Source organism: Somniosus microcephalus, chromosome 15, assembly GCF_052327205.1.
Source record: "Somniosus microcephalus isolate GS21.2 chromosome 15, FLI_Smic_1.0, whole genome shotgun sequence".
In the NCBI taxonomy this organism is placed as follows: Eukaryota; Metazoa; Chordata; class Chondrichthyes; order Squaliformes; family Somniosidae; genus Somniosus; species Somniosus microcephalus.
Genome location: NC_141001.1, coordinates 54,666,515 through 54,681,528, shown reverse-complemented (window position 1 = coordinate 54,681,528; position 15,014 = coordinate 54,666,515). Strand labels below are relative to the sequence as shown.

General features: G+C 45.5%; 1 protein-coding gene across 3 annotated transcripts in view; it reads right to left on the bottom strand.

Moving 5' to 3' along the window:
• Positions 1-1,300: 1,300 nt before the first annotated feature.
• Positions 1,301-15,014, bottom strand: part of LOC147106739 (cytosolic 5'-nucleotidase 1A) — an 86,659-nt gene continuing 72,945 nt past the window's right edge. For all 3 annotated transcript variants that reach the window (XM_086007814.1, XM_086007815.1, XM_086007816.1), the window contains exon 8: positions 1,301-6,018. In XM_086007814.1, coding sequence (XP_085863940.1) covers positions 5,713-6,018 — 306 coding nt within the window. In that variant the 3' untranslated portion in view covers positions 1,301-5,712. The remainder of the gene's footprint in view (positions 6,019-15,014) is intronic.

The window sequence follows — 15,014 nt, the reverse complement described above, 5'->3', positions numbered from 1 at the left end:
TCATTGGAAAATGTGGCCAGGCTTGCCCTCTGTATTGCAAGTTTAGGTGAGCCTGTACAACGTGCCCACTTGACCCCACTTTTCCAATCAGAAATCCAGGTTTTGGTGTCTAGGCTTACATCTGAAGAATGGTTGTTTAGGTGAGCTATTGGAGGGCTGATGAGGAGGAGGTCGTCAGAATCCAGCAAGAATCAGCGCCTTCAGGAGAGAAGAATTGAGAGGAGAGTGTGTGCAAAGTTGGTACTTGTGCCTTAATACTCACTGGTGAGCAAACACTTTGTGCCGGTGAGTAGGACGGGTGGCACCCACATTTTCATACAGATTTTAACAGCAGCAGTAATCCAGTTAAAATGAATGGGCTACAACTGATGTTAAAACAACACCAGTCATAAAATCTAGGCAAGCAAGTTCCTCTTCGCTCCTGAATGTTTTAACTCCTGGCTTGAGTACTGTCCCACTCAGCACCCTCTCACAATGATTTCTTGGCAAAGAAAATGTTGTGCAACATTTATATGAAGCCTTTAATGTAGATAAACATCCCAAATACTTCCAAGGCGTAAAGAAAAAAAAATGGAAGCTGAGCCGAAGGAGGAGATTTTAGAGAGGGTGACCAAAGGCTTGGTCAACGAGGTGGAGTGTAAGGTGTCACAAAGAAGGAGGGAGGTGGAAAGGTAGAAAGACTTGGGGGAATTCTAGGGCATGGGGCCTCGGCTGCTAAAGGCATGGCCGCTAATGATGAAGTGAAGGGAGGGGGATGCACTAGAGCCTAGAGTCAAAGGAATGGAGAGTGCGGGGCGGGGGAGTTGTAGATCTGCAGGAGATTACAGAGAAGGCGGGGTGAGGACAAGAAAGGATTTAAACACAAGGATGAACATTTCAAATTTGAGGCGTTGAGTCAATGTAGGTCAGTGAAGACAGAGGTGATGGGTGAGCAGAACTTGGTGAGGGGTAGGATACAAGCAGTATAGATCTGATTGAACTGCTTGACGGAGGCTAATGATGAAAGCCAGCCAGAAGAGCATTTGAATAGTCGATTCTGGAGATGACGACGTGTTTGCGATAGAGAATACTGCGTTGGCAGCTCAGCAAGAACAAGTTATTCATTTTACATTCGCTTCACTCCAACAGCGTTGGCTTATTTCAGGCAAGCAGTGCTCTATGCACTTGCAAAACAAAAAGAGATATCTGCTGTTTATTATGGATAAGTCTATGCATTCAAAGTCTCTACACTTCCACTGTATATACAGACCCAGTGAGGTGGAGACAATTACAGGCTTGAAAGAGCACAGAAACAAGAACATTTTGTAAAACCTGTTGGGTTTATTGGGGATGTTGACAGCACGCGCCAACTCATTCTTTGTATAGTACAGAATAAATACCAAATTAGCATCAAAAAAGCTAATGTATTAACATTGGAATGTAACTGAACTGTTCTCAAATCTAGAAGCAACTTGATGAAACCAGCTGGTCTTTTCCTGCCTGTCAGTTTTGTATGTATGCATGTATAATTGCAAGGGCTACATTTTTGAATTAGGAATTATACTGCTTACAGAATTAGTTCATAATGGCATCTTAATACTGAACAGTATTGCACAATTTGATTGAATTACAACTTAATCTAAATTCCATTTCGCATGGAACCCAATCCTTGAGAAGTCTTAACCTTGGACTATGTCAATGGTTTGTCAGCACTTTTATTGGCAAGAATTGAAACCTAATTCCCAGTAGCCTTGGCTAGGAAAACATGACTCGGGCTACAATATTTAAAAGGATGAAAGACCAGTTGTATACTGAAAAAATAATTCCCACTTCATCCCGCTTTTTTGCGAACCAAAATATAGGCTGGGCGGCGGCCACCCGAGCAGATCTTCATACACTGCTTTGTCCCCGCCATAACCCTATCCCAAATCCTGGAGGTAGGTTGCTCAAGCCCGTAGTGGCACTTAAAGGGGTGACCACTCACCTGAAGTGATGGGATGTCGGTGCAGCCCCTCACTGCTCCGTGAAAGGGTCCACAGACTGCTCTGGCCAAGGAATGTAAGGTTTTAAAAGACTTTCTGATCTGATCCCTTGTGGTAGGCCCTAGATCCAAACCGTAATCAATCCTTCTAGCATCAACTGTTTTGAAAATTTCTTCTTAGTGAGGCCCACGTGACATGGACACGGCTTCCTGCAGGCATATGTGCCACTAGCCGTGCTGCTGGTGTTATCTGGCGGGATCTCTGGTGCAGCTCAGAAAAGGCCCCCTCCCCAAACATACCTCCAGCTGACGCCGGGATGGAGTGGAGAATTGCCTGCCTCCTCCAATGAAGTTGATCATCGCAGTTATAAAGGGACAGAAACGCAAGGTGTGCACCAATTTCACGCCAAGCACCCCAATTTCACCCTGTGAAAGAGCGGAATTTCTGGGCTACAGTGTGCTCTATTACCCTGTCATCATATATATATATATACAGGATGTGCTATTCCTCTGACGCACACACACAGACACACACAGTGTGCTATTACCCTACAAGGTCTCTATTCCCCATGTTATTTCCCTACAAGAAGTATACTTATCAAGATTGATAGTTACAGTATAACCACAGTCTTATTAAATATTCAGCCCTGTGACTGTGGAACTAACTGCCCAATTCTCCTGCTGATCTAATCTAAATATAGATTATATAGACTTAGGCTTTGCTCTTGCAGATTATGACATAATGTAATCTATTGTATGGTATTGCCTTGTAAGACTGTCTCAGGTATTGCAAGGCTTATAGAGTACCCTGTCGTCCACATAATCTAAGCTATATTACAGACTGCATTTTTATACCACTTTGTTCAAACCTAAAAAGCCCATTAGTGACAGGTTTAAGCAAGCTATAGATTTAAAAGTGCAATGATACCTAGCCATACGGACCAGCACTCTCCAGTTCAATGCCCAGCCTGTGGGGAGAAGGTTGGAACAATATCAACATTAAAAAAAAATGTTTCATTGTAGTTCTATTTTTCCACTCATCGTCATCTTTAGTTCAAGGACGGGGAGATATGGTGTGGCCTGTGGACATAGCCCTCCTCAATTCCTCAACACCAGAAGGTGCCTTTCTGTAGTGACAGACTGGTCGGTACAGCTTTTTCTTGCCTCCACCGCTCCCCCCGCACCCTTCTACCACAAGAATAGAGGATTCTAGTACCATTAGAAGCAGCCTGCATAAGCAAGAGCAAAACATTTCACATGCCAAGAACTTGCAAGATACCATTCAAACAGGAGCTCACAGCGTGGAGTCTTAAATTCTCTGCTTACATAAGAAAATTCAAACAAAATCTCTTCCGTTTTGTATAAAATCATTTATAAATCACAATTCACTAGTTTTCTCTCCAAAACAAAATGGTTGTGATCATTCAGCATGGACAACGACAGCAACTGCAGCCCTCACCGATTACATGGTTGGTAATTCGCTCTCAAGTTGGAAGAATGTAACTCTGGAATTTTGTAATGTTTTATTTCATTTTTGGATGTGTTCAAACAAAAGTTCGGTTCCTCACCGACAGCACAGGTTCTACAATACTGGAACATTATCATTCATGACGTGCAGTTGCTAATCATTGCTCCCTTCGTCTGTCCTGAATGTACTGCTTTCTTTCTGGAGTACGGTTCCACTGGTATCAGTAGTCCTCAACCAAATCATTCTCCATGTGCGAACCTAGTCAGTAAATGCCAAGTCATTCGTCCATGGGGAGAGCAATATAACCAGGACTCATGCCATCTTTACCTGACATCCACACACATGCACTCACTGCAGGAGTCACTAGATAGTGATCAGGGGGTTGGGGGGGGGGGGGAGGAACCCAAGCCAATGCCCTCCTCCCTAATCCAGGGTTGCTATGGCAAACTGTAGAATTCCTACTCCTCCCCTAGTTGAGATCAGCTAATTCAACACAAAACAGGAATCAAACTTGGGACTTTCCTGGTCTATACTGCTCACCCATTCAGTGTAACATCTCACTGAGCCATTAACGGGGGGGGGGGGGGGGCGGGTGGGAGGGGTAACCATCTATAAATAAATAAAAAAGATATATTTAAAAAACAAATATAAGCTATTATAAGCTAAGGAACAAGTCTTATTTCAGATTCAGATATATGTTTTTATGAAGCCATCATACTATTGGAATGCAAGTAGCTTGTGGGCCGAGTGCGTTGGATATATTTGGTCTCTTGTCATGGCTCATTTCTTAGATGTAATAGTTTAGCTGCAGTTTCTGCTGCCAACCCGATTTGTGTTTCAACACAAACTTTAAAGATTACAGAGACATTTATATTATTCTCAAACGCCGCTCCCTAAATTACGCAAATAGTTTGTCAGCATCCCAATGTAGCAAAAAGGAATACAGCTGAAAGAAAACACAATCCCTCACCCAAAATAACTCCTCAGAACTCCAAAAATTATACCAGATTGAACTATACCAACACTACTACAGAGGCCATCAAGAACACTTAAAGGAGCAATAGTGACTATTCTTCAAGCCTAATACTTGGCTCTGAATGGACCCTGGACAGTTTTCGGTTTTGCCTCACTGTTAACTTTTGAAAATAATCCCCTTTGCAGGACTTCTGTACACCCTCTATTCCAACAGTACAACAGTGAATCACACACAATGGGATGATGTAAACCAAGGCCTGGATTCCTTCCTGGGGCATATCCACCTTCCAATACTTATATTAGTGTAGCTGCAAACTGATAGGGTTCCACATGTAATACTGCTCACCAGATCCTCCAGCTTTAGTGTTTATTGGCAAGTTGAAAAACTGGAGGATATACAGGGCTCCACAGAGGAGGAACTATTCTATGTATGAGCAACTGTCACTCTCTCTATATAAATAAAAACTCCACAGAGCAGCACATTTCTACCAGAGGATCTCTTCCCTTTGGGCAGGGCCACTGATAAAAAACATGCAGTTACAGCCAGACATTAAGTCCTAGGTGGGAAACCAGGGGGGAGGTGGGTGGAGTGGGTGTCTGTCAAACTTCCCGCCCGGTGTCTCCGTGGGAGGCCCAGTCGATTTTACCGTCCCATTGGCTAGCTGCCTGCCTCAAGCGGGTGTAAAGAGGCGGCTGGTCAGGTAAGTCACAGAGGTTCAGGAGAGTTACTGCTCACCTTGGCCCCACAAAGTATCAAGAGGACACAGATTTAAGGAGATTGGCAAAAGAACCAAAGGCGGCGTAAGAAAAAACTTTTTTTATGCAATGAGTGGTTATGATCTGGAATGCACTGCCTGAAAGGGTGGTGGAGGCAGACTCAATCTTATCTTTCAAAAGGAAATTGGATAAGTATCTGAAGGAAAAAAACTGGCAGGGCTACAGGGAAAGGGCAGGGGAGTGGGACTAGCTGAGAGTTGGCACGGGCACAACAGGCCGAATGGCCTTCTTCTGTGCTGTAACCATTCTATGATTCTATGAAGGAAGGCTACAAATATACAAGGATAAATTTTCCAACTACTTGATCCTGGTGTGAAGCCTCACCTGTTGGAAGTACATATTAACAAATCGTGCATATGCAGCCCATGGTTTTAATGGATGGAAAATCACGGCCTGTGTGCACGCAATTTCCCAATATGCGACCCCTGGCTGGCGAGGCTCTGCCCCTAAAGTGAACAATCAGAAAATTAACCCTATAATGCTGGCCCATAAAACTGCCACTGTACCCATGTGGGGGAAGTGCCAACTCAAACTATTCGCACCAAGTTGGCACAAGGGCAGCTGGAGTTCCAACTGCACGTGCTCCTTTGATGTTATGCGTATTATTGTCAAAGAAAATGTGAGGTTGGATGTGGGATAAAATTGGGCCTTTCGGAGCCCCTGCCATAAAGAAAGCTTCGTCTATCTTGAGTCCCCACTCACGCAGAGTTTTAATGGCTCGTATACCCAGGTCGTTGCCACTTCTCGCCGTCACCAGGTACGTGCAAATCGGGTCATTCTCCGGGCTAAACTTCTTTTTCATCTCTCCAAGAATCATGGCAAACTCCTTGAATGGGCCCTGTCAACAGAACAATTAAATTACCAATAGGGTAACAATGAGCATTTAAAAAGCTTTTAACAGATATATTAAAGATATAGATGATGGGGGTTTATGCAAAATTAAATGAGTGGCACCAACCGCAAACTAACTGACAAACCCATGCTTAAACGGCTGTGACATAAGTGTATTTAATTTTTCTCTCTTCCTATTCTGAAGTTGTTGACTCACTCTTGGGTACAGCTCACTGGCTCGATCTAGTAGCTTGGGCAGTAATTGTGAGGCTAGACAGTGAGCGTCAGCAGGCTATCAAACTGTCTGTGAGAGGGCACTCCACAGCCGACTCTGATTGTTTCGTGAGCCAAAGTCTATACACAATTACTTTCCAGGGTCACTGGATAGTGATCAGGAGCAGGAACTGGGTTGATGTTTGCCCTCGCTCCCTAATGTAGGGGTACTGAGGCAATTGTGGTGTCTCTCTCACCAACCCAGCTGAGATCAGCTATCTCAGTGCCACATCAGGCAGTGTGCTGACTGGCTGAGCCAGTCAGTCAATTGAGTTGGTTAGGTGTAAATTATTTTTTTCTTCTGCCTGTACAGATTTCAGGTGGACTCCACGCTGTAGATTAAAAGAGCCATAAACAAAACGGTGCCATTTCTGATCAGCAAGAAGATATGGTTTTCCATCCAATTTTCTCCCCTCCTTTCCTGTAGGCACGATGAATTATTCTACCATGGGTAGAAGGTGTGCTCATATGCAAGTTTGTGCAAGGACCAATCAACAGTTGCATCAATAAAATAGAGAAAGTAGAGAAAGAGAAGTAAGGTTAATAGAGAAAGTGAAAGAAGGAGCGAGAGAGAGCATTTGGAGGACAGAGGTGAGGGATAGGCTTTTCATGGTTTGTTTTTAAGAGTGATATACATCTAAAAGATCACATAAAAAAAAATCAAATTAGCAGTGAGTGATATATGGTAGACAGGGAAATGTTGGAGTGTATCTGGATCAGTTACTCTCTGTAAAATGACAGCACCCAGTTCTATCTCTCCACCACTTTCCTCAACTCCGCAGCTATCTCTCTGCTGCCAGACCGCCTCATCAAAATCAAGCCATTGATCAGCCAGAATTTTCTCCAATTGAACACTTGGAAGACCAAAGCCATTGTATTCCATCCCCACCAAAAACACTGTACTCACTGTACTCTTACAACTGATTCCACCTCCCTCTCCGACTGCTCACTCAGGCTGAACCAAATGATCCGCAATGTTGGTAAACTATGCAACCCAGAAGTGAACTTCAAACCCCACATGCTAGCCACCACGATGGCTTATTTCTGCAACACTGCCCACCTTACTCCCACCACCACTGAAACCATGCTTTTGTCACCTCCCAACTTTATATTTCTAATGCTCTCCTTGCCAGCCGCCCGAGCTCCGCCCTCACAAACTACAATTCATCCAAACATCTGCTGCCCCATCCGGTCCCACTGTCCATCACTCCAATCCTTCTCAACATACATTGGCTTCCTATTCCCCAGTGCTTCTATTTCACAATCCTAATCCTTATCTGCAAATCTCTCCACAGCCTTTGTCTACCCTACCTTGGTGACCTCCTCCAATCTTGTCCCCCAACCCCAACAGAGCCAATTTTTCCTCAAAATTCTGGCCTGCACTTTGCTCCTCTCCCATCCCCATTCTACCATCAATGGCAGATCTTTCAGCTGTCTAGGCCTTACTTTATGGAACTCTCTTTTTAAACCCATCCTCCCTGCTTTTAAACACCTTCTCAATCTTATTTTCCAACCCCAGGTCAGCTCTCCTAATTCTCTCACTTATGCAAAGTATAAGTTTCTCTCCTCTGTGAAGCACCTGGGGTCATTTTATTAACATTAAAAGCACTGCAAAAATGCAGGTTTGTTGTTGCAATTATCACTGAGATTAGTTCATTTGGTCCTTTCAAAGATAGGTTGTGAGCAAACCCGCGACCTCTTCCACCTAGAAGGACAAGGGCAGCAGGCACATGGGAACACCACCAGCTCCAAGTTCCCCTCCAAGTCACACACCATCCTGACTTGGAAGTATATCGCTGTTCCTTCATCGTCGCTGGGTCAAAATCCTGGAACTCCCTACCTAACAGCACTGTGGGAGTACCCTCACCACACGGACTGCAGCGGTTCAAGAAGATGGCTCACCACCACCTTCTCAAGGGCAACTAGGGATGGGTAATAAATGCTGGCCTTGCCAGCGACGCCTACATCCCATGAGTGAATTAAAGAAAAACTTTACCAGAGTAAATGGCTTTCACGACCTGGAACATGAACTCTGTTTTTCTCCACAGATGCTGCCTGACCTACTGAGTATTTCCAGCATTTTCAGTTTCTATTTCAGAGTTTCAGCATCCGCAATATTTTGCTTCTGTATTAGTCCATTCCAAGTGTTGATTACACTGCGTGAAGAAGCAGCTTCTGATATCAGTCCTGGTTGTACAGTTCATCATTCTATTGGTCGTGTGATTGCTGCTCTACATTGGTGGGACATGTTGAGCACTGAGTCTACAGACGCCTAGGTCTCTTTCATCTTGATCCATAGATATTTCAACACCATTCATAGAGTATATACAGCACCCATTTTTCTTTCTGTGTGTAATACTTTACACTTACGTGCATAAAATTTTATCTGCCATGACTTACAAACTTTGTTTAGCTTATTCAGTAATTTCTAGGTTGCCTCCTTCGATTTCATTACCTCTCCTAGTTTGGCATTGTGCCATGATATTGATGTAAATTAGAACACTGAGTCCTGAAACACTCTACTGAGTACTTACCTGCAAACTTTACATTACCCCTCTAACCAGTACCTGTGTTTTCTACTCTTCAGACAATTTCGTATCCCATTCCTAAGTTTTGCCCAGAATCCCCACAGCTTTGAGCTTAATTAAGGTTAAAGTTTATCAAATACCTTTGGAAGTCTAAACATGTACGGTTGAGCTGGGTTGTCACTTCCTCAAAGAAATCAAGTAGATTTTCAGGCAGGATCTTCCCCGTCAAAAGCTGTGTTGACTGCTGTTTACTGGGTTGTTGTACAAATGATCCTCAAGTTTACTTCAGGCCATTAATTCCATTATTTTACCTGAAATTGGTCTATAATTGCCTGTGCCTGCTTTCTTACCCTTCTTGAATTATGGGTACCACATTAGCCTGTTTTAAATCCACTGGTACCTCCTAAATATTCACTGACCTGCTCATAATAGATGATGAAAAGGTGTCAGTCTCAGCTCAGCGGTAGCCCTCTCGCCTCCGAGTCAGAAAATCGTGGGATCAAGTCCCACTCCTTGAGCACATAATCTAGGCCGACACTCCAGTGCAGTACTGAAGGAGTGCTGCACCGTTGGAGGTGTCGTCTTTTGTTAAACCGAGGACCTGTCTGCCCTCATAGGTGGACTTAAGAGATCCCACGGCCAATATTCCCTTTAAACTGTGTGGCCGCACGGTGCTCTGAAGATCTCACGCAGCTGGTGAGCCCATTTTTAAATAGAAAAACTGGTGCGGAATTTTGAAGGGACCGCGCGGACCAAAAACAATTAGAGGGTACATTGCCCATGGCACTATTCGAAGAAGCGCAGGTGAGTTCTCCCTGGTGTCCTGGCCAATATTTATCCCTTAACCAACATCACTAACAGATTATTTGGTCATTATTGCATTGCTGATTGTGGGAAGTTGCTGTGCGCAAATTGGCTGCCTTGGTATTGCTTTGTGAGGAGGGGCTATTGTTCACGTCTTCTTTGCCAATACTTGGAGGAAGTACTCGTTCGGAATATTTGGAATCTTGTGCTCATCCTCAATCTTAAGGCCATTCGCATCTTTTAATGATCTCACCTCTTCTCTGGGAGTCCTCTTTATAGCTGACTCTCTTGGTCGGGAACATGTGTATGTGGCTAGATGTGCGTGTGCTGCGCAAGTGTGCGTGGGTGTATGAAGAATGTGTGGGTATTGTGCAGTATGGGGGAACAATGCATGTGTGCGTTAGGGGTGAGGAAGTGTGTCTATGTGCGTGTTCTAAAGAGTGAAGAATTAGAAATTGTTTGCCCCCGGCCCCGAAAACTGGAAAACTACTTTTTGAAGGGATGTGCAACAAATCCTGTGTACACTATATGGGCAACAGCAACGGCAGGCAAATCATAAAACATCAGAAACAAAAATGCTAAAAAAAACTCAGGGAAAATGGCTATTTCTAACATATTGGACATGTTCAAGAAGTTCAGTTTCCAGCTTTTTTATTGATGAAAAACTATTTTCAAGTCAGAAGCGCAGATTCTGAAAATTGTGGTGGGTGCACCAGAGATATGACAGGATCGATCAAGGACATGAAAATCCTGTCTTAACCAAGAAATGCAACTTGCCAACGAGTTCCCACACAGCACCCAAGCAAGTAAAATCCATAGAGGCAATCAGAGGGTTAAGCCGAGGGAAAGTCCGGCTTCTTGGTTAAAGAAAGACTTGCATTTATATAGCGTCTTTCACGACCTCAGGACGTCCCAAAGCGCTTTACAGCCAATGAAGTACTTTTTAAAGTGTAGTCACTGTTGGAATGTAGGTTGACACCCCAGGACAAGCTCTCCAGGTCTTCTGTACCTTCATTAAACATAATGGGGGTTAAATGGATAACCCCTGAAAATGGCCCCTGGGATCGCAATGTGTCCATTGATTGCAATGCAGGCAGGACGTGAAATTTGTGCTGCCTGTTCGTTTCCATGATTGCTGCATGCCGCCAGCGCTCCTCGCGCTGTTTATTGGCTACACGCATCAGCAGGGGGACCAATATTGCAAGTGCCTAGCGCTACTTAAAGGCAGCCTGCACCTCTTAAAGGGAAGGTGTATTGTCTCTGCTGGAGGTGCTGAGAGTATTTTCAAAAGTGTGCTGTGGAAGATTCAGCAATGGCTGACCATGGTAGACAACGTGCACCAAGGTTTTCAGACACTGCACTGGAGGTCTTGGTGGAAGAGGTGGAATGGAGGAGAGATGTCCTGTATCCTCAGTGGGGCACGAGGCCCTTCAGACACATGCTCAGGAGGCAGTAGGAAGAGATTGCGGCGGAGGTCAATGCCAGGATTATAGCTGTAAAAACCTGGATGCAGTACAGGAAGGAGTTAAATGATCTGACATGAGTTGTCAAGGTCAGTGAGTTTATCTTCAAATGCCATATCCTACCAACTGCACCACTACTCTCATCCACTGCTCAATTCACTACATCCTCATCACCCACCTACCAACAATCTCTATCGATCAGGGCTCAACCCTACCATTCATATTCTTTACCACACACTTAGCACTGTTGCAAACCTCACACCCACATCTCACACACACTGGTAGCTTTCAACCATGACAACCACATCATCCAAACATATTGCACGACACTCACTGACACACTTCCCTCTTTCTTTCAGGAGAAGGTGGCACACAACAGGAGGCAGCAGGAATTAACTGGAGGGGGAGAAGCGAGCCTGCATGTTTTAACCCCCATGGTGGAGACAGTGCTAGCCATCATTGGAAAGGGCATCGCTGAAGCAATGGCCATCGACGGGGCTGAAGTGATTGATAATGAGGGCATCAGCATACTTAATCCTCCTTCTCTCATCCCACTTCTCCCTCATTCCTCAATCTTTTCTGACTGAGAAGCTGCAGAGGGTGTAAGCATGCACTTCTTACTTTCTCCTCTCCCCTCACTACAACCCAACCCTTATCCCTTTACCAATTCAGATACTCAAGAACTGGAACCTGCCCGGGCAGTGGAGGAAGAGGTAGAAGAAAGTGAAGTTGAAGAGACACCGTCACTCGATCTCACAGTTGCAGCCACCAGCTCAGATACTGACACTGCACAGAGGAGGGATGTGCATGTGGTGAGACATTGGGCACAAGTGAGCAGGAGCGAGGGCGGGGGGGGGGGCAGGGGGAAAGATAGCTCAGGTGCTAACTCTGCTGCAGCGGACTCAGATGAGGACATTGATGGTCCAGGCTACAGAAGAAGGCTGATGGGTGTACCCACCCAAATGCTTGCTGCACTGGGAACCCTGCTGGAAAGCCTGCACTCAATGTCAAAGAGCTTGGAGGAGTCCAGCACCAACTCGGCATAGGGCTTTGCACAGAGCTTGAAGCCCATCCTTTCCCCGTGGAACCAATCATGATGCAGCAACTGATGGCTGATGTCTCAGATTCCACTGCAGCACAAGCAGCTTCCACCAAAAGTCTGAATGCTGCAGTGGAAGCTCAGACTGCTGTCATAATGGCTCTGGATACCAGTGTTCCAAGGGATTCTCAGGGCGTCACAGCACTCCAGCAATCTGTTCTCCAACAGATTACTAGGATTGTCGAGGTGGCACCCGGGAGAGTGGCTGTGACTCCATGGAATACAAACCTGCTCAACCTCAGGATGCCTACATTCGTGCTCCCACCCCTGCCACTCCGCCAGTGCTCTTGCTGTTGCCCGTCAGCCAGCCCAGGCAGAGATGGTGCAGTCTGAAGCAGGTCCTTCAAGGCCCAGAGCTGCTTGAGGTCGCTCTCCAAGGCCATCTGCAGTCTTATCAACTGAAGGTTAGCAACCTTCCACCAGCCATGACATAGCCATTGGGGAAGCACCTCGTAGAAGCATTAGGAGAGGCGAAGACACATGGAAGAGGCACTAAGGGAATGCACAACAGTGATTAGTTTATTTTGTATGCATTATGTCATGATTTAATTTAGAAATTTGCATTGGAATGTATATTTTGTGTTGGCCTTTATTTTTGCATTGTGGGAAAAAGGATGCTGTGATGGTCAATGACAGAGCAAAGGTAAAGAGTGTGGGGCTGTTGGTGAATGGAGAGATGTGGTTGAGGTTACTAGTATCGCTCATTAACTATTTGATCACATAGAGCCCTAGCAGAAAGGGGCTGTCTACGTTACAGCCTCCCTTCCTGTTCCTCCTCTTTCTCCTCCTCCACTTCCTCCTCGTTAGCTTCTCACGTGATAGGCGGTAGCAAGGGCTGCTCCCTCAAAATGGCAAGGTTGTGCAGCATACCACCAAAAATCTTGAGACCCGTTCAGCTGAGCACTGCACGGCTATTCCAGAGCAGTCCAGGCAGCGGAAGCGTGGCTTGAGGAAGCCAATGGTGTGCTCTATAATATTCCTTGTGGCAGCATGGCTCTCATTAAATGCCTGCTGTACAGGTGTTCGTAGGTTACGGACCAGGGTCTCGACAGGCTCAGTGAGTGGGCGAGAACATGGCAGATGGAATATAATGTGGATAAATGTAGAAAAAACAGAAAGGCAGAGTATTTCCTAAATGGTGAAAGATTGGGGAATGCAGATGCTCAAAGGCATCTGGGTGTCCTTGTACATGAGTCACTGAAAGTGAATGTGCAGGTGCAGCAAGCCATTAGGAAGGCAAATGGTATGCTGGCCTTCATTACAAGAGGATTTGAGTACAGGAGGAAAGAAGTCTTACTCCAATTATATAGGGCCTTGGTGAGACCACACCTGGATACTGTGTAAAATTTTGGTCTCCTTACCTAAGGAAGGATATACTTGCCATAGAGGGAGTGCAGCGAAGGTTCACGAGATTGATTCCTGGGATGGCGGGACTGTCGTATGAGAAGAGATTGAGTAAACTAGGCCTGTACTCTCTTGATTTCAGAAGAATGAGAGGGGATCTCATTGAAGCATACAAAATTATTACAGGGCTTGATAGGGTGGATGCTGGGAGAATGTTTCCCTTGGCTGGGGAGTCTAGAACCAGGGGCCACAGCCTCAGGATAAAGGGTAGGCCATTCAGGACTGAGATGAGAAGAAATTTCTTCACACAGAGGGTTGTGAATCTTTGGAATTCTCTACCCCAGAGGGCTGTGGAGGCTCAGTCATTGGGTATATTCAAAACAGAAGTCGATAGATTTCTGACTAGTAAAGGCATCAAGGGATATGGCGACAGGGCCGGTGAATGGAGTTGAGGAAGAAGATCAGCCATGAAAGGCGGAGCAGGCTTGAAGGGCCGAATGGCCTACTTCTGCTCCTATTTCTTATGTTCTTATGTCATGAGCCATGTCATGAGTGGATAACCCTTGTTGCCTAGTAGCCAGCCTTTGATTTGGTTCAAATACAGCTGGCACAGAGGACTGCCGCAGAATGAACAAATCATGACTGCTGCCAGGATACCAGGCCTTGACCTGCATGATGCGCAGCCTGTGGTCACATACCAGCCGCACATTGAGTGGAATCCCGTTTGGTTCAGGAAAATGGCAGAGTTAACATGAGGTGCACGCAAGGAAATGCGTGTGCAGTCAATGGCACCCTGCACCATGGGGAGGCCTGCAACCCGAGCAAACTCTCGTGCTCGCTCCGCCTGCTTGTCTCTGGCAAGAGTGAATGACATGAAGCTGACTCTCTTTTATAGAGAGCCTCAGTGAACTCCCTTTTGCAGCAATGTACTGAAAAATGCAAGATGTTGCTTATATCTCCAGCAGCATCCTGGAAGGAGACAGACGCATAAAAGTTCAGAGGCACAGTGTCAAATCACTGACTGACGTCATGATCAACCTGCTCTGCATACCCCTTTACAAATATGGCGCCCGCCGCACTTCCCATCGGAAGTGTGCGCGTGCATCGCGGATGCCATTTTTGAATTTTAGCAGGCCTGTAGCTTCCAAAAAACCCAATCAATTTCACAAGACAAGATCAGAGAAATGAACGAGTGGCTCAAAGACTGGTGTGGGAGAAATGGGTTTCGATTTGTGGGGCACTGGCACCAGTACTGGGATAAGAGGGAGCTGTTCTGTTTGGACAGGCTTCACTTGAACCATGCTGGGGCTAGAGTCCCGGTGAATCGAATAACTAGGGCTGTAGAGAGGGCTTTAAACTAAATAGTTGAGGGGAGGGTCCAGGTGATCAGGAATTTAAAAAGTCAATGAGAAATGAGAAAGCAATAGAGCAGGATAGAGAAGGGGGAAATAATAACCAGAGTGTGACAGGAAGGGACAGAATGATTAAAAAT